Consider the following 21,020-nt stretch of genomic DNA (forward strand, 5'->3'; position numbering starts at 1 on the left):
CCCCAGCGTGTTCTCACTTCACAGTCACCACATCCTTTTTTACTATTGGAGAGCATAGGAGACCAGTAGTGCTGAAGAACTGGACTGGACAAAAACAGAGGCATTTTTCTAACTCCCTCGGTGTGGGATAGATTTCTATAGCAGTTTTTTTTGTAGTGGCTAATAGAGGGAAGCCTGAGTAGAAAAATCTATGACATTGCTCTATTCCTCAAAAAATAGGTTGCCCCATTTAAAGGCAATTCAACAAACTTTGCAAAAATCAATAGTACAGGTGAACATAAGAAATTTTGTAAGATATCAGAGAATTCTGCTTCTTTCTCCGCTTATGAGCTACATCCCCTTACTTCTGCCTCCTGATCCATTCTAAAAACAGCTTGAAGAGGTAGTCTCAACTTGTCACAGCTTTCTCATCCCTTTCACTTCCTGACTTCTGGCAGGGTGGGCTTTCCTCCTTGAGTGACAGATGTTTGTAAGTAGCAGAACTGTAGTATTAGTAGACCTATAACGTGCAGCACAAGTTCTGCTGTAAGGGTACTGTCACACAGTGGCACTTTGATCGCTCCGACGGCACGATCCGTGACGTTGCAGCGTCGCTTGATTATCGCTCCAGCGTCGTAGACTGCGGTCACACTTTGCAATGCACGGCGCTGGAGCGATAATTTCATGACGTAGTTGCGATGTAGAAGTCATACGGAACATTGGGAATATTGTGCACACCTTTGTTACACGCTGCGATCATGCCGCCACAGCGGGACACTTGACGACGAAATAAAGTTTCAAACGATCTGCTACGACGTACGATTCTCAGCGGGGTCCCTGATCGCAGTAGCGTGTCAGACACAGCGATATCGTAACTATATCGCTGGAACGTCACGGATCGTGCCGTTGTAGCAACCAAAGTGCCACTGTGTGACAGTACCCTAACACATTCAGCTATCGTTTGCTTGTTCTGGAGTCTACACTGATTTCACTATATTTACATATAGAGATAAGAGGGCATTTGAGCAAGCGCCCGGTTCAAGACAGTGAGAGCCATGATTTGGAGAACTGCTCTGGGAGAAGATGATACTGTGGGCTGGTGATTTTGCAAGATTGGTAACAACAGCTTTTCAGGAGCTGACAGGGAGAGCGAGGTGAGCAACAAGCTGCTGTAAAGAAAACAATGAACTGAACAGAGGTGGCTGGTATGTTCAGAGTTAACTCCTCTCCTTGGAGTGTAACTACTGTACACTCTTGGCCAGTGTCTGGGCAGGCACTTATGGCCAAGCTTCATGAAAACCAGATGTACACTGTGAAAGATAAAAAGCTCTCGTTTCAGAAGAATGACAGCAGATAGAAAAAGCAAGTTAATTGCAAACTCGCTTATTTTCATGCTGTCTAACTAAGGCAATTTATTAACATGAAAATGTCCATTTAAATCCATTTGGATACAAGCAAGACAGACTGAAAGCACAGTAACTTAGGTTAAACTTCCAATTATACTCTCTGCAGTTATGGGGAGGAGTGAGGAGCTGGCAGATACAGGTAGATTGTACTACAGCTTCTAACAAACTTGTTTTATTTCAGTGCTGGATTCACAGCCACACAGCTCAGTACTTCTCTAACATCTGTCATGCTGCAGCTTTTGTCTATGCGCTGCAAATAAGGAATCCCTAATGTCTGTTTTTGTGCTGTGTATGGGAAACATGATTGTAGTAAGTCTTCACCTACCAGCTCAAAGGGAACTGAAAATGAGAGAAAAAGCTTACAAGCGGGAAAACTAACGATAAATGAAAAATATAAATCACATAATGGCCAAAAATAGTGTTATTATTCATGTACACAGTCATGTGACAGCTTATCCTACAAATGAACCTGGAGGGACAGGTATGTTTTTAACATTTTTGGCATATCTATGGAATATGCAATAAATAAACATACACGTGTGTTCAACTGCTATCACATTCATCTTGAGAACCTGGCTCCAGCACACGCTTTTTTCCCCCATTTCTATAGGAGTGCGGAAAATTGTTGAACTCAATTGGCAATTTTCTCTACTCCCTTAAAATTGAAGGAAAATAACTATACAAGAACAGCAACCTCTCCAATCCATGAGATCGCGCCTTGGGAGCACCACACAGATGTCCTGTTGACTAATGGGTCCAAACAAATCCAATAAACTACCACTACTTGCCATCTAGCACTCTGAATATTGTAGATCCTTACATGCCTTCACACAATTCCTGCTATGTCCACCCTGTGCAGAAGAAAACAACTAGATTTCTTCAGACCAGCTCTCACCTACACTTTTTCGGTGGCAATAAGGTGTAGTAAATGTACTTACCGGTAAATATGAGTTGTTCACCTGTTAGGACTCATTTTCCTAATATCCAATAGGTTTAATTCTGATTACAGTTTATACTTAGGCAATCTATAAAAAATTAGTATGATATTGGCTGCTAGCGGCATTGGAAACAATTGCCACTTAAGGCGCTGAGCTGCTCGAAACTCCTGATTTATTGCTTAGGAAACAGCTCTATGTAGTTCAACAGATTTGCAGCATGAATAACACAAACTCAGCAATTCCAATGATCTGTAACCTGAGATGATGTAAGCATTTCTACAGAACGGTGGGCTGTAGACCATTTATATTGCAATTTGTAAACCAAAGACTGTTTTAGACGGCGGTGATATCTACAGTATCTACCATGTATGGGATAAGCCAAGGGTGGATTGTGTTACAGAAGTGCTTTACTTGGAACTTGTAGACTAGAGCTTGTTAAAAGCAGACAGAAGGCATGCAAATCTATAGTAGACAGGAATGAAAATGGAAAACAGCAGAGGAAATGTCTACATACCGTAATTGTAAGATACTCAGATTCAGAACACTGACACTAACAAAGGTGGACACGGTGGAGTTAAGGTCCTCACATTTGACTAAAGAGGTCAAAACCTGCCGATATTGGCATCATTGGCTGACATCTCCAGTATTCTGGACCTCCCGACTCTTTCCCGACTAATGGCATCAGGAGATCCTGCTATTGTGTACATTAAATGAGGGTACGAACAAAGGTGGTCGTGGCTGCGATAAGGTCCTCATCACATTAGACTAAAGCGGTCAAAACCTGCCGATATTGCCGTCATTGGCTGACGTCTACTCCATGAGTCTGGACCTTCCGACTCTTTCCCGACAAATGGTGTCGGGAGATGCTGCTATTGTGTACATTAAATAAGGGTACGAACAAAGGTGGTCATGGAGCTAAAGTCCTCATCACAGACTAAAGTGGTCAAATAGCCAGTTTCCAACTCCATGCTGATGAGGGGCAAATACCCCGAAACAGCTGTCTGTGGATGGATACCATGTTTTGGCATAGGTGGTTTTCCTTTATTGGATGCTGCCCTTCCCGTGGTTGTTCCTTCCCAGTGAAAGACCTGGCTATTCATTGCTTGCGTTGAGAAACACGTGATGGTGTCTCCGCGGCTTTTCTACATGCACCTGCAGATATTGGCGTCATTGGCTGATGTCTACTCCATGAGTCTGGACCTTCCGACTCTTTCATGACAAATGGCGTCGGGAGATCCTGCTATTGTGTACATTAAATAAGGCTACGAACAAAGGTGGTCATGGAGCTAAAGTCCTCATCACAGACTAAAGTGGTCAAAACCTGCCGATATTGGCGTCATTGGCTGACATCTACTACATGAGTATGGACCTTCCGACTCTTTCGTGACAAATGGAGTCGGGAGATTATGCCTTTATGTGCATAAAATGTGGACAATTAATATAGCATGTATGTATCCATATTATCATAAAAATACACCATTAATATTAAATTGTTGGAGGACCAACTAAGTACTTTTGGAAGAAGCTGCGGCACTCGGAACCTTGTTTTACCAAAGTGAATAGAATAATGCTGCAATATCTTGGATAGCCAGTAGAAAAAATATGTCATAGCGGAACTACAAACCAACTTGCAAGCTGCTATAAATACTGAAGATAATGCTGTGCACACATCAAACATGATTAGTTGCTGATCACTGAGGGTCCCACCAGTAGATCCCCCAGAAATCCCAAGAACAGGGCTCTAAAATGCCTCATTAGATTAGAGTGGTGGCTACAAATGCACACAACCGGTCGGTTTAATGTCTATATGACTGACGAAGAGTGCATTCTCAGGATCATGGAGGTCTCAGAGATCAGACCACCCACAGGTTAGATATCTTGACCAGTTGGCAAAAATCTGGAGTTGAGTAAAGACCTTCTCAGGACTCTAGTTCAATGGTCACATCAGTAGTCCATGTCTGCTGGACCAGAGCCCGGCAGACCTTCTACTACCTGCAGCATGTCAGGTGACTGTTCTGATTAGTGGGCCCACATGATGCCATATGAGGGTCTCTCTGCAAAGTAGTGATAGGACTACTATTCAGAAGAGGCACTTATTATCTAGAGGTAGTAGGAGGCCGACAGGGCTCCAGTCCAGCAGAAATGGACTGGTTAGAAAGTTTAGCTCCATGATTTTGTGTCTCCTTCGGCTTTGTCAGGAGTTAACCATCAATGAAGGTGCCAGCGAAACGCGCATTGGTTCGTTGTTGGGTGAACCTGTATGATTTCATTCTTTTAACTTATTGCTCCTGTTAGGCTACTTTCACAGTAGCGTTAACTGCATTACGTCGCAAATGCGTCGTTTTGCCGAAAAAACGCATCCTGCAAAAGTGCTTGCAGGATGCGTTTCTTCAGCATTGACTAACATTAGCGACGCATTTGCGACGCAATGATACACGTCGCAACCGTCCTGCGACGGTTGCGCCGTGCTGTGGCGGACCGTCGGGAGCAAAAAACGTTACATGTAACGTTTTTTGCTCCCGACGGTCCGCTTTTTCCGACCGCGCATGCGCGGCCGGAACTCCGCTGGAACTCCGCCCCCACCTCCCCGCACTTCACAATGGGGCAGCGGATGCGCTGGAAAAATGCATCCGCTGCCCCCGTTGTGCGGCGGGGACAACGCTAGCGTCGGGGACCTCGGCCCGACGCCCGGCGACGGGCCGAGCCCGACGCTAGTGTGAAAGAAGCCTTAGTTGCATACACTTCTAGATTACATGCTTACATTTCTAATGGGACTAATTGTAGGGTTAGCACCACTATAACCATTTCGCTATTATTCATTATTTATTTACTCCCTGTATTTTGATACCTACCTGTTATTCTTACTTTGAACCCATTTGTATATATATATGCTTTTTTGGTTGGTCACTTTGACACACACATTGTTTTTCCATGCACTTTTATTACAGAATTTTACATTTTGGGGTAATTATTACATATTTTCCCCGATTAGCTATTAGGCTCACCCACCTCCCTTTTCTGCATTTTGCGATGTTGTATATTTACTTTTCTCTTGTTCTTAATTGTATTCCTAATAAAGATTTATGTTATTGGTGTTCATAACCGTCCTAGCACTTTTCCTTTCCTTGCTGCTTATGTTGCATACATGTAAAATCTCCCCTGAAAACCTTGAACTGTAGAGTTTTGCTAATATATCTTTGCAAAAGTTCAAACACCATGCTTTCAATTACTGCGATAGACTTAACATTGTCGCCGTTTGGGACCACCACCAGGGGGAGCTCACTGCATATGGATCTATACAACTTCATTGAGCAAAATGGGAGCTGTATACAGTCTAATGCAGTGAGCTCCCCCTAGTGGTTTCCGCTGACAGCAAAAAAAATATTTTTTTTTCCTTTGCAAGTTCTCAGTCGTCCAATGGTGAAATTAAATGCAAACCCCCTTCTAGCCTAGGTCCTTTATACCAGTACCTACTGTACTATGCCGATTGTGACTTTTTTTATACAAATTAATACTTATTTCAATGACACCAATAGAAAAGTTAATATACTTAATTGCTTTATATGATCTTTTTAAAGGTGTAAGGCACCAAGTGCAAAAAAAAATTAAAAAAAATACAATATATTTCCTGAATTCAGAGTAAATAGCACAAATATTTGAAGAAAAGTTTTCTATAAAATTGCTACTAAGAAAATACAGCCATTGTGCGTAGAAACTTCAATCTAAGTAAAGCAAAGCGAGCGATGACAAAGTCAGTCTTCACTGCTGAGGCCATTAGTGTAAGCGATTCTTACCTGCCTGCTATCCCTCTGGGAGGAGGAAGAAGAGGAGGCACTTTTGTGCGTTGGCGTTGCTATTCTGTGAGCTGGCGATATGCCTTTCTCTTCCGAACTCATCTTCAAAAGTAGCTCCCGGTTGTACTACGGTGGCAGCAAAACCATATCAATCCTTTCTATGCTGACCACGCAATATGGCAAAAATATGCTCTCTCCAGAAACATTTATCCAGATTTTTAATACATCACATGATAAAAGCTGAAAGAAAAGCACAAAAATACAAACTCAGTATAACACATGTAATATACACAAATAATGCATACAGTACACAGTGTAGAAAATGCTCACATGTGCCCTTATGAGACTGAAGGGGAACGCAAGCCACGTTCACATGATCAGTATTTGGTCAGTATTTTACATCAGTATTTGTCAGCCAAAACCAGGAGTGGGTGAAAAATGCAAAAATTTTCGGTTTAAACTGCTGGGAGTCCGCACATAGATTAGAACCAATTTTATGACTATGATCAGATGTTAGAAACCATGAACACACGATAAGGAGTACTTCGTATATTGGAAAGTAGTAGTAGAACTATAAAAAATACACCTTATTTTTTGAAACTAAAAAGCTCCATTAACCACAATAGATAATTACAGCAAAAATGAAAAATGTCTATTACACTGAATAAAATATGAATGGCCTAAAGAAAAACAAAACAAAAATAACAGGTTGTCCACTACTTTAAAGAGTAACCACCGTTTTAATTTTTTACTTCATAACTCAATTGTAGAGATGAAAATGAGCAACTTTGTAATATATTTTGTCATAGAAATCTACTGTTATGGAGAGAGGGGCCAGAAGACTGCAGTGTCTGGTTTAATGGACTCCAGCGCTGGTTGGAGTTCACCAGCCAATTGAACAGTACAGGTTTTTTTCCAGCTGGCAGTTCAAGAGTTAACCTATTTAGTTGAAGCTCCTGGTATTGTCCTACTTGGATTGTTTCAGCTGTTCAGTGTTGGCCACTCCCCTCTGCTATATATACTGCCTCTGGCACTTAGGAATTGCCTGTGTTAGTTCTAACTGCCTGGTTCTGAAGTTGAAGGTGGTGTTTGTTGGTGTTGTTTGTTGGAGATTGTTGCTTAGAGTTCTGTTTGTGTGCACATCCTCATCCTCTCCTATTTGGTTTCTCTTTCCTTTAACTGTGCCCCACTCTCTTGTTTGGTGTGAGTATTTGTATGGTTGGTATTTTCATTTATGTCTGTCCGTCTTCCCTCGGTAGTCTTGTTAGTGTATTCCTACACTTCAGCTACCCACTACCCTGGGTGGAGGAGGAGACAGATAATGGTTGATATATGGACATAGCAAGGTACGTGAACCTGGCTTCTCCACCTTCAGGAGTAATCTGGGGGGCAGAGATAGACAAGGGCACCTTTAGTTCTAGGGACATGGCGAGCGCCTGTAGTCCCAACACAATAGTGACATCTACTTGTTTCTCCTCCTGAAATGGTCTTTCACTCTCAAGCCACTAGTTGGCAGCTTTCTATGTATGATGTATATTGGACAAAAATCTGCCAATCAGCGGTGGGGATGGTGCTACATACAGAAGAACTAGGAGGGACGATAAACAATGTACTGCAGTGATATTCTCCTGCTGATAAAACATTGATTTTATTGAAACAGCATCACACAGCCTAGTAAGTAACACATCCCTAGAATCAGTGTCTCTGCCCAAACACCATGCTGCTCTCAGATTACACAGCAAAAACCTTCCGACAGGTTCCCTTTAAAAAGTATAATTTGTGTGGTCTTTTTGATGTAATCTATTTTTATCATTTCTAATCCTGTAATATAGATATATATTCTATTTAATGTTTTATCATTACTGCAGCTGGAAGTTACAGTTTAATAAAATATAACAGATAAAAAGTGACTAAGCATTACAGTCATCAATTAATTTTTTTTCTAAACTATAAAAAAAGAAAAAAACAACAACTTTTGATAATGAGATAAATATATATCTTTATACACACACACACAGGGAAAAGGGCATTCACCCTGGAGATTTTTATAATTTAGTAATTATGCGGTGATGAGCTTGAATTGGAAACCACATCCTGCATTTGTTAGTAGCCATTAACTCCATCTATTCATTAAAGCCTGCGCCACTAAACGCTGAATGATTTAAAAGCCAAAATGACAAGCAACTTAAAGATGTGGAGGTGTAAATACACAAGGCAGAAATAAACAGCGCCACTCTTGTCTATGGCTGTGTCTGGTATTACACATATAATAGATCCAGCGATCGGACACTTCTGACATCAGTTTTAATAAAATCTTCCCATAAAATAACTGTGCTATGGCATTCTTTCCTACAAAGTCAATGGCAGTCACAGGACTTGATAGACGCTTGGTAACAGCAGACTTATTGTGGTGCTAAGTACTGGTCCCCCGCAGAACTGAACCGATACTGATGAGCTATCCCAAAAATAGGTAATTATTAGTCCCGGACGACCCCAGTAAGTGTCAGACTTTGTAGGAACACACCACAACTGGACACACCTAGATGTCAATTTATTCATACATGTCTAGTAGGAATAGCAGAGGAACCGCACAACCTAAGAGTTGTAAGACAAGACATTAATATATAAATATACATGATAAATGTGTGTGGGCACACCAACAATGTGGTATCTTAAGGTAATTAAAGGCTGCAGCTGTTAGCAAAATGTGACTTATTGGCCATTGCTAATGCCTCTGACCTACTGTATTTGGGTACCTAAGGCCTTGGTCATGCATACTCAGCATTATTAATATTGAGCTCAACTCCAAGTTCTTACACACCGGTCCTGACTCCAGCTTTGGTCTGTGTGTACTCCTTCCCCGGGCTTTCTCTGCTACAGTGCAAGAAAGGGTACCATGCTAAACCAATGTGCACCTATCATGTCCCCTCCCTATAACTTTAAGGCTGGTTCAGGTGGCTGCATGCTGCCTGAGTATTAAGGTAGTTTGTGCATGCTGAACTTCAACCAAGCCACAAGTCTAACAGGACTGCGCTGTTACAGTGTGCTGTCCACGCACTCGGCTCTGCTACCGCAAGGTGCCCATCTGCAGTACCAAGGTGTTGTCTGCGCACTCGGCTCGGATACATCGAGGTACTTGTCTGTGAACCAGTATGCTCTCCGCTAACTCAGCTATCCTGTGTTATGATACTGGTCTGTGTATTCAACTCTACTGAGTTAAGGTATTGTCAGCACTCTCAGCTCTGCTGTACCAAGGAGCCTGACTTCATATAGGACTCTACCAATCCAAGGTGATGTGAGTACACTCAGCTCTGTTGTCCAGGGTGCCTATTTATATCTCTTGTTCTACTGATTCTTGCTTTTACATGTGCCAGCCAACATATCCAGCTCCTCTGATCCATGTGCCATCCTGCGTATGGCGTTCTACCGATTCTTGTTGTTCTACATGCTGTTTGGACTATCCAAATCCACTGCATCAACACCTTCGATCTGTGCTGCTCACCTTGACCTACAGCTTAGTGAATCCACCTCACCAGGTGCGCAAAAGAACAAGTCTTAAGCAAATGTATCGCCCAGATGTGCAGAAAATATCCACAGAATCGGCCATCAATGCCTCAAAGATTTTACCCCACCCAAGACATCTGTACCCCATAACCTCTGTTCACTGTTTCTCCATAAAAATAAAGGGGTAGGGGGATGTTGCACCGAACTGTCTCTAATAATATATACGGAAGATACAGAAATAATATATAACAATATATATCAGTCACAGCACTTTACAATTCAGAGGGTACAACTAGATCTGATTTAGAAAGATCTGCTCTACCGGTAGGTGAGGTCCTAGAGTTGGGTCCAAGCCTAACCAGCAATTCTGACATACTGCTATGCTATAGATGTTTAAGATGGGGAATAACCTTTAGGTTTAGCCATACTTGAGTGATAAAAATATGCAAAAGTCGCCTCCAGGTGTACTTGCTTTTCTTTCCAGACATTTCTTTAGCGGGCGAGGATGGTATGGAGGTAGAGCGGGCAGTATACTGAACCACTGGGAACTATTAATACTCCAAAGCATTAAACAAACCGATTGTCTCCCTTGTGTTTCTACAAAGGGCAGTCCATAAATCAGGCAGGATTTTTATTTTTTCCTACTTGCAGACAACCAAATATCTATTTTTGAGGTTAGTGCCGTTTTAATAGTATAACTGCAGCACTCCCCTTATAGCACAGGCTAATGTAGACTCTTATTGATCGCTCCCCCATTGCCTTCCTGTTCTTCCAATAAAAGTAGATCAGGACGTCTCTGTACAAAGCACATGAAGGACACGGGCAGACGATGAAAGCACGGACAGAACTTCACATAAAGGAAGATATGAAACATTAAAAATTCAGTTTTATACATTTTTGATAATCAGCGGTCCTGATGAACAAGCCAGCACTAGCACATAGTAAGATGCAAAGCATAGATGGTCCTATACCATAGTGCAGTACAAGGGGCATTCTGGACACACTCCAACGTGGTGCAACATAACTAGAACATAACTTGTTGCTCACGCCGCCTCAACTGGAAATTCACCAGCGGACCACACAACAGACGTTGAACCAACGAAGATCAACTGGATTTTCATTTTTCCTGTATGTTTATTTTGGGGTTTTTATGTAAGACTTTGCAGAACAATGCACAACCAGTTCATACAATAATCTACGCCCCATATCCCTGCATGTGACTAGTAGGACCTCACCCACACGTGTGTGACTTTTGATCTATATTACAAGTAGTTGCTGATGGTTGGCATCTGGGAGACTGATAGATAAGTAGTGCGGAAAACTTGTGCCCCATTTTCAAGACTTTGCCACATCCACGCCCATTTCTCCTCCATTCTCCACCTCCAACTTCTCAAGATGCTTGAATAAAAAAAAAAAAAGAACACTGGTTTCCAAAAGGTATCAGGTAGTTTGGGCAGTGCCCTGGAGATTTGCCGACTCTTCCAGGAGGTGTTGTCACTCTCCTTGTCCTGGGAGACGTGGTCAACATGATATTATAGTGCACAATTTGATGCAATGTAGCTCGTACTGCTGACAGTACAGATCTGTAGAACCAGAAACACATGGGCTACTTGCACACTGAACAAGTCTGTAGGAACCTGTCCACACCACCAGAAAACTTGAAGAGACAAAAAAGCACAGTGAGGTCAAAAATACTCTGTTGTAAAAAAATCACAGTAATAAGCAAGTGCTAGTCAAAAGATGTAAAGAAAACAGGGTATTTAGTTGATACGTTTTTTTGCAAAAAAATGTATACTAAGCTGCTCCACCAAATCGCCAAGGTATACCCTTATAGAGCAGTCCTAACTAATGTATGCAATCCCTAACTGATGTATTTAATACCTGATTATCTGTATTGTACCTGTATAAGCAGGGTTCAGAGAGAAAAAAATTGTTTCTACAGAGAGTAACGAAAAGAGAAGAACTAACTGGTTAGAAAGGCAAAATGAGCAATTGTAAGTACGATATAACATGATGATTGCAATATAAGAGAATAAGGCTGATGGGAGTGCTGGCGTTGAGCACGTGAGAATTATACAAATGTATTAGCAAACTTTCCAAGCTTATCACCTCCTCTGCAGTCACAACTCAAGGCTCGGTATAAAACATGGAAGAGGAGTATTGAAACTAGTGGGAGGAAGAGAGCGCCCGGAGCTGGCTGCTTATATACATGATATTTATACATTTGTTTGCAGCTTCTTTTTGTAGCAATACAAAACCCCAAAATAGTCATGATTCATACAGCTGTAGAGAGCACAAGCTGGTACCCCACATTGCTAATGCATGAAGACGTCGGAGAACACATTGTACACCGGCCACTCAACAATACATTGTTATATTTCTATATTCTTAGTAATAAAGGTCATTAGATTTAATAAATGTCATGTTCTACACTGTATAGTTAGCCATGCAAGAAATAGTGGTGTGTTTACAAAATGGGGATATTTTGATAAATGGAGTCTGTAAAGGATCCAAGAAATTCTAGGCAACTTCTAAAAGTCATAAAAGCCATCACCCCATGGTGGTTTACCTGCAATTTAGTTTTCTGGTTTCGACTGATAATAAGTTCTGCTCCATTAAAGCACACAGTGTGTAGACTATGGAGGTGCAGAGGGAGCAGTTGCACCCTGTTCCTAGTGCCTACGAGGGTAATCTAAAGGTAAAGAAAGTATACGCTTGTCTGCAATCCACCACTTACAGATGTGCCGGTCATTAGAAATCTAGACTTGAAGCCATATGCTAATCAGGCTGGAAATGCACTAGTGGCCGCTTCTTCAATGTGCAGTGACATGTCTCCAGTGCACTTCCAGGTTGATTTGCATATGGCTTCCAGTGTAGAGTTTTCATGATCGGAACACTGAATTTCTACAAAAAAAAAAAAAAGGTGTCCTTTTTGTTGGGTGGAAAGTACCTATAGAGCTATAGCACTACTTCCGTATGTACAACGTGCCAAAACGTCCCTTTTAACTTGTCTTATAAACCTGATATATCCTGAGACATATATTGCGAGATTTTGAACCAAACATGAAAAATTCAACAGCAATTTGTTGTGTAAAAAAATAAAGTATAAAAAAAAAATAATAAATAAATATCTACTATATAATCGTCTAATTCTGTCTGTTTGTCTGTAACGGAAATCCCGTGTCACTGATTGGTCGCGACAACCGCCCGCGACCAATCAGCGACAGGCGCAGTCCGGCCACGAATTGGGGTGGGATTTGAAACACGGTTCGCTGATTCGGTCAGTTGTATTAAGTTCTATGAGCAATAAAATTTAATGATAATGTATATATTTTACCCGGAAAATCCTGTGTATTCATTGCATTTTTCTTAAATCTTCATAAATAAACTACATACATATTCTAGAATACCCGATGCGTTAGAATCGTGGACTTTATTGCCCAAACGGCGTGGCAACGTTTCAGATGTAATATCCTTTCTCAAGGATTACATCCGAAACGTTGCCACGCCGTTTGGGCAATAAAGTCCACTTTTTTTCAGTTTTTTGTGCAGTTGTCCTTTTTTACTTCTATTTTTAAAGCCATTTCAATATTGGCTGGGGAAACTTTGCACATCATTAAGGTAGTATTTGATGCTGTTCCAATTTTTTCTTTATAAAGATATATATATATATATTTTCTCACACACAGGAATGTGGAAGACTGTGTTAAATCAGTATAATGATAAGCTTCAAAATTGCTTAACTTAAGGGTTGTCCGGTCACACCATACTGGAGACCTATACGAAGGATAGGTCATCAATATGAGATCAGTGGGGATCTGACACGTGGCAATCCCACTGATCAACTGAAGACTACTCTGGCAGTGGCAAGAGGCAAACACATGGATTGGTACTAGGATAGGACATGAATGACTAGGAGCTGATCCTCAGCGCCCAGCTACACATTGAGTGGAGATGTTCTCTGAAGAATCCAGCTGCCGCCAGAGCGGTTTTCAGCTGATTGGGTTGGGTAGCTAATCCCCACCGATCTTATATTGATGACCTATCCAGTGGTTTGACCGGACAAGCCTTTCAACGCAACTCAAGGAAAGTTATGATTGCTCCCCTCTGCAGCTTATCAGAGGCTCAGCTTTAGGTTTAACTTCTCCCTGATCCATGGACACTACAGCTCCTCTTCAGATTATCTCCTGTATATGAGCACAAGTCCATCCTTGAAGGAAACCAGTGCTTATGATTTCCTTAACAGCAAGGACAGAATGATCATGCACGTCAAATTTTTCACCTACTGTACCAATTAAAAAAATAAAATATGATGCAATTGACGGAAAACACTGAGGCAGACGAGCTCCAAGGAGGATGGAGTTTGACTTTAATTTTTTACTTTAATTATCCAACCATCCGCCCTTCACTGCATCAGCTGGATAAATGAACGGGCCAACCTCATGGTCTTTGCACAGTGAGGTGGCCAGTATATCCGCTGTGCAATAGAAATTTTTAAGGGGATTCAATACTAAACCAGGGCTGAATCGCCTTTATTCTGAGGATCACTGGGCATCCCCGAGGTTGAATCCTAGTTATATTCCATCGATTTATTAGATGGGAAAGCTCCTTTAATTGGCTCGATTTTCCCGTCACTGTTTTGCTTATGTAAAGTAAAATGTACAGTAATGAGATCTATCCCGTAATGAGTTGGCAGTATATCAGCCCGGACGTTCCTTCTCCGCAAGCACATCTGTCTAACACGTCTTTTCATCACTGTCCCGGCTTTTAACATGCTACAAAATCGAAAACCTTTCACGGTGGAAAAGGAAACATCTGCAAACGTTCATTAAATAGGTTGCACCAGGTTTGGATAGGTCATAACTTTGTGGTCGCGGTGGTCCAACCATTGTGACCCCACCAATCCCAATGCCCTTGGAATCTAGTGTCAGGTTCCCTTTATGTCGCAAACATGACAATTTATAAAAATTCAAGCAGTAAAGGTTAATCAGCCTCGGTCATTGTGTGTGGGAGGAATTTGAATAAGCGTTACAGCTTTCTTTACATAAAAAAAATGAAAATCACCTAAAGGAAAAAACAAGCTAAAGGAAATACTGTATGGTAAATCACTTTCAGCTCATATTTTACATGCAAAACTACTGTGCGGGAGGACAGGGGAACCACGTTTTCTAACAATAGTATCACGGTGTGCATGCAGGTAAAGCATGGTGAGATTTACTTAAATAGTAACTTTCTGTTCTAGAACTCTGCGTTGCGCTGGTCCTCTGTTGTTCCTCCTGTAAATAGCACTCATGATAGATGGTGTGGAAGACTGACAGTCATCTTGTGTTTTTAATAATTGTAGCAACAGTTGTTGCCTTTTCATCAAGCTGCTTGCCTATTGTCCGGTAGCCCATCCCAGCCTTGTGCAGGTCTACAATTTTGTCCCTGTTGTCCTTAGACAACTCTTTGGTTTTGGCCATGGTGGAAAGGTTGGAGTGTGATTGAGAGTGTGGACAGGTGTCTTTTATACAGGTAACAAGTTCAAACAGGTGCAATTAATACAGGTAATGAGTGCAGAGTAGGAGGCTAACTAACAGGTCTGTGAGAACCAGAGCTCTTGATGGTTGCTAGGTGATCAAATACTTATTTCATGCAATAAAATTACTGATAAAACACTGATGGAAAGATGAAACGTTGACCAAACAATGATGAAAATCAGATCTAAACCATTGATGAAAGTCTTATCTTTTTTTGGCAAACAAGAAAAATCGCTGATGTCTGAATGAGACCTAAAGTGCGCACAATACACACCGATATAAAGCCAGCAATGAATCCGCTCCAAACCCTGGAGTAATAGAAAGCAACAGAGAATACCAGGCCAGGAAGAGGCCCTTACCAAAACCTGCCCATCAGCCCATAAAAAAATGGCCTGAAACAGGAGTTACCCAAGCTGCACATTACACTTTAGCAAGCGTACCCAGCTTTTCCAGGATTCTGTATATCTAGCCCAGCTTTAGCTGGATTCCTAGCCCAGCTTTTCCTGGATTCCTTATACACAGCCCAGCTTTTCCTGGTTCCTTATACCTAACTCAGCTTTTCCTGGATTTATTATAACCAACTCAGCTTTTCTTGGATTCTTTATAGCTAGTCCAGCTTACAGAGCCATCTTGGTCCGACTGTAGGCCTCTACTCACACAGCATGCATTTTGTAGCACTGGGCGGCCCGCCTGTGTGTGCGTTAGTAATAGGCTGTATACCAGATGCTCTGCATTGCCTGTGTGAACAATGCCACATACAGACTATTATCGCTTATCCTTTTGTGCACTAATGCCAAACAACCAATACTGGATTGAAAGTGGTTGTTTCATCGGTATTTTTTGCACCTGTGTTTTTTGCCATCATTAATCGGGTCCGATGCGCCCTGCCAGTGCATTTGTTTGGAGGCTTCAGCAGGTAATCATCTCTGCTTTTTTCTCTGTGATTTTTTTTTCAATTTTTCGGAGGATTTTTAAGTCCTATTTTTGTGTCTGTGAGCTTCGCCTCGTATACATATGTGAGGAGTCTTGGGGAAATGTAGCAATCCCCGACCACATGTCCCTTCACTATCTGACCCCTGGTTTTACTATTTTCTATTAACAGGGTAACAATGTATCACTTGGTGGGAAAAAGCGCTCACATTTTGAAAAATGAACCGTAACCGCCATGTGGAATGCAGCGGAGGATAAATGTTACAGGATCATATAATTTCAAGCTACCAGTACGTCATCTTATATCCTGCTGCTCGGCCTCCGCAGGGGTGAAGAACGAATTAATGCAGATGAATATAATGAATACACTCCATGGATTTATATAGAATATTCACAATAATGTTTTATAAAACAGATTCACAATGTTTTCCTGAGAATTACTGAAGCATTAGGTCAGCGGTGTACAGTGACAGCAGGACATGGCTTTGCCCTCCGCAATGCTTCTATACTTAGCAAAGTGGAAAAGATCAAGTAACACATCCAAGATTAACCGGGTCAGTGAGCCCTTTCCCCAGCCATGTCACTGTGCACAGATGGGGTGTAGGATACAGCCGGGCACTTACAGAAAAAGCCAAAAGTCCTTGTAACGCTGGCATGAGAACAGATGCTGAAGAGCAGAACACCCAATATTCCCATCCGTAAAGTCCCAGTTTCAACTGAATAAAATACAATTGATTTGTGCTTCAAATATTTACAATATATTTACAATGTATATTTGTGGGTTTATAACTATTTATGTGCAAATTGGGATATACCACACAATAATTACAAATCTTAAAGGGGGTTGTTCAGGCTTGGGGTTCAAGTCTGCAGTTTATCATGGATCGGTTTGGAGATTCAATCTGGTGACCTGTTTCATTGTCGGCTTTTCTGTCTGTGGAGCTATTGCTCTTTACCTTTAATGTCCAAATGCTGATCGTTCATATTGTCTGTATTCTCCCTTCTTGTTCCTTTCTAGGGGTTTCCATTTTCCCATGTTGGTTTGCCCGATCACCTTTTTGGTGGGGCTTTATATATTATTCCTTCACTGCACTTCCTTGCTGGCTATACTTCAAGGTGGTATACTTCTTTAGCGAAGGGATTTTCCCTGCTGGACTTATTCTTGCTATGTGTCTGTTTGTCTACCTTTCCAGCACCTTTTCCTTTTAACACAGTTAGATTTCTTGGAGGTTATTCTAGTTTCATTTATTTTTTTTTTCTCCTTACATTTCACTCTATCCCCTTATATGAACGTTCTTTAAGTTCCTTAACCGCGGGTCCTCATGTCCACCTTCACACCTTTCTCTCTTGGCAGTGTGTTGCGGCCTCCCTTCTGGTTCCTCAGGGAGCAAAAGAAACCCCTCAATGGCCTTTTAGGGAGTAAGGTCCGAGGGGGTATTTCTAGTTGCGCAGCTAAGGATTGATTAGTTTGTACAGTTGGGTGTAGGTGCGGCTTCTCTCTATCGTTAGACTTCCTTTAACTGTGTTTGAGTGTGGTATGTGCATAACACATTCACTCTTGGATTCTGCCAAAAATCACTGTCAGGATTCACCAGTGCTGGTGCTGAAAGTGGGCAGTCATGTGACAGCAAGTATGCGATTTCCACACTTCAGGCCACTTTCCGACTAGAAATGTCCAACCTCGCTCAAATTCATATGCCGCACATGTCTAGTTAGAATGTCATCGTATGTATGCAAATCACATATTTGCAGTCCTGGCGCCGGCTCCAGAGAATCCTGACAACGTGTGATGTGCTGGTTCACAAGTCTGCAATAGCAAAGAGTGACTGCAGAGATGTACAGTAAGCCTGAACAACCCCTTCAAAGAAGGATAAACTGCTGCTTTTGTATTCCTCTTACAATATGATTCTTAGAGTTGAGCAAATTTTTCAAAATTCGGTTTCGATTGTAATCAGTGACAAATATTGTTTTCTACTATATAATTGTCTAAGGGTCACTTCCGTCTTTCTGTCTGTCTTTCTGTCTGTCTGTCACGGATATTCATTGGTCGCGGCCTCTGTGTCATGGAATCCAAGTCGCTGATTGGTCTCGCCAGCTGCCTGTCATGGCTGCCGCAAACAATCAGCGACGGCCACAGTCCGATTAGTCCCTCCCTACTCCTCTGCAGTCAGTGCCCGGCGCCCGCTCCATACTCCCCTCCAGTCACCGCTCACTCAGGGTTAATGCCGGAGGTAACGAGCCGCGTTATGCCGTGGGTAACTCACTCCGTTACCGCCGCTATTAACCCTGTGTGACCAAGTTTTTACTATCGATGCTGCCTATGCATCAGTATTTACAAAAGAAAATCCCATGACAGCCAATATGACTAGTGATAAAAATTCCCAATTAAATGTTACCTGCTTAACCCAGCAGGAAGTACGGCGGCATCTAAAAATCACAAAAAATTACAAATCTCCGGGCCCGGATGGGATACACCCCCGAGTACTGCAGGAATTAAGTACAGTCATTGATAGACCATTATTTTTAATCTTTAAAGAGTCCATAATAACAGGGTCTGTACCACAGGACTGGCGTATAGCAAATGTGGTGCCAATATTCAAAAAGGGGACAAAAACTGAACTCGGAAATTATAGGCCAGTAAGCTTAACCTCTACTGTGGGTAAAATCCTGGAGGGCATTCTAAGGGATGCTATGCTGGAGTATCTGAAGAGGAATAACCTCATGACCCAGTATCAGCACGGGTTTACTAGGGACCGTTCATGTCAGACTAATTTGATCAGCTTCTATGAAGAGGTAAGTTCCGGACTGGACCAAGGGAACCCAGTGGATGTAGTGTATATGGACTTTTCAAAAGCTTTTGATACGGTGCCACACAAAAGGTTGATACATAAAATGAGAATAATGGGGATAGGGGAAAATACGTGCAAGTGGGTTGAGAGCTGGCTCAGGGATAGGAAACAAAGGGTGGTTATTAATGGCGTACACTCGGACTGGGTCGCGGTTAGTAGTGGGGTACCACAAGGGTCAGTATTGGGCCCTCTTCTTTTTAACATATTTATTAATGACCTTGTAGGGGGCATTCAGAGTAGAATTTCAATATTTGCAGATGACACTAAACTCTGCAGGGTAATCAATACAGAGGAGGACAATTTTATATTACAGGATGATTTATGTAAACTAGAAGCTTGGGCTGATAAATGGCAAATGAGCTTTAATGGGGATAAATGTAAGGTCATGCACTTGGGTAGAAGTAATAAGATGTATAACTATGTGCTTAATTCTAAAATTCTGGGCAAAACCGTTAATGAAAAAGACCTGGGTGTATGGGTGGATGACAAACTCATATTCAGTGGCCAGTGTCAGGCAGCTGCTACTAAGGCAAATAAAATGGGATGCATTAAAAGAGGCATAGATGCTCATGAGGAGAACATAATTTTACCTCTATACAAGTCACTAGTTCGACCACACTTAGAATACTGTGCACTAGGGTTGAGTGACCTTTAGTTTTTTAGGGTCGAGTCGGGTTTTGTGAAACCCGACTGTCTTAAAAGTCTAGTCAAGTGAAATCGGCCGACCACCGTGAAAAGTCTGGTTTCGGCTGAAACACGAAACCCAATGAAGGAATTTAATTTTTTTTTTTCTTTTCTTTTTTTTTCTTCTCTCTCTCTCTCTCTCTCTCTCTCTCTCTCTCCTCCGTCCCAGCACAGAAAATTTCGTATTGCACATTCCAAATCCCTACTGCGCACAAGCGATAACATGACGATAGGCGTTCACTCCCCTAAGACCTATGTCATCACTCTGCCCACGCTCATTCATTGGCTGAAAAAAATGGCGCTAAACGCGTCATACGAAACGCGACTTTAGCACCAAGATCGCGTACCGCATGGCCGACCCCGCACAGGGATCGGGTCGGGTTTCATGAGACGCCGACTTTGCCAAAAGTCAGCGACTTATGAAAATGCACGACCCGTTTCGCTCAACCCTACTGTGCACAGTTCTGGTCTCCGGTGTATAAGAAAGACATAGCTGAACTAGAGCGGGTGCAGAGAAGAGCGACCAAGGTTATTAGAGGACTGGGGGGTCTGCAACACCAAGATAGGTTATTACACTTGGGGCTATTTAGTTTGGAAAAACGAAGGCTAAGGGGTGATCTTATGTTAATGTATAAATATATGAGGGGACAGTACAAAGACCTTTCTGATGATCTTTTTAATCATAGACCGGTGACAGGGACAAGGGGGCATCCTCTACGTCTGGAGGAAAAAAGGTTTAAGCATAATAACAGACGCGGATTCTTTACTGTAAGAGCAGTGAGACTATGGAACTCTCTGCCGTATGATGTTGTAATGAGTGACTCATTGCTTCAATTTAAGAGGGGACTGGATACGTTTCTGGAAAAGTATAATGTTACAGGGCATATATACTAGATTCCTTGATGGGGCTTTGATCCAGGGAACTAGTCTGATTGCCGTATATGGGGTCGGGAAGGAATTTTTTTCTCCATGGTGGAGCTTACTGTTTGCCACATGGGGTTTTTTTGTCTTCCCCTGGATCAACATGTTAGGGCATGTTAGGTTAGGCTATGGGTTGAACTAGATGGACTTAAAGTCTTCCTTCAACCTTAATAACTATGTAACTATGTAATGTTTAAAAATAATAAAAAAAAAATAAAAAATCATTATATACTCACCCTTCCCGCTCCTCGCGACGCTCCGGTGACCGCTCCATGCAAGCGGCAGGTTCCGGTGCCAAGGATGGTCTGCGAGAAGGACCTGCCATGACGTCACGGTCATGTGACCGCGACGTCATCACAGGTCCTGCGCGCCTGCGCGAGAAGGACCTGCCATGACGTCACGGTCATGTGACCACGACACGGTCATGTGACCGCGACGTCATCACAGGTCCTGTGCGCCTGCGTGAGAAGGAGGCGACAGGACTACAAGGGTCCCT

General features: G+C 42.2%; 1 protein-coding gene across 7 annotated transcripts in view; it reads right to left on the reverse strand.

Annotated features, from left to right (window-relative positions):
• Positions 1–21,020, reverse strand: part of OSBPL6 (oxysterol binding protein like 6) — a 242,647-nt gene that overhangs the window by 114,169 nt on the left and 107,458 nt on the right. For all 7 annotated transcript variants that reach the window (XM_077272617.1, XM_077272614.1, XM_077272613.1 and 4 more), the window contains exon 3: positions 6,118–6,357. In XM_077272617.1, the coding sequence (XP_077128732.1) occupies positions 6,118–6,219 (102 nt within the window). In that variant the 5' untranslated portion in view covers positions 6,220–6,357. The remainder of the gene's footprint in view (positions 1–6,117; positions 6,358–21,020) is intronic.

This window comes from Ranitomeya variabilis, chromosome 7, assembly GCF_051348905.1.
Source record: "Ranitomeya variabilis isolate aRanVar5 chromosome 7, aRanVar5.hap1, whole genome shotgun sequence".
Taxonomy (NCBI): domain Eukaryota; kingdom Metazoa; phylum Chordata; class Amphibia; order Anura; family Dendrobatidae; genus Ranitomeya; species Ranitomeya variabilis.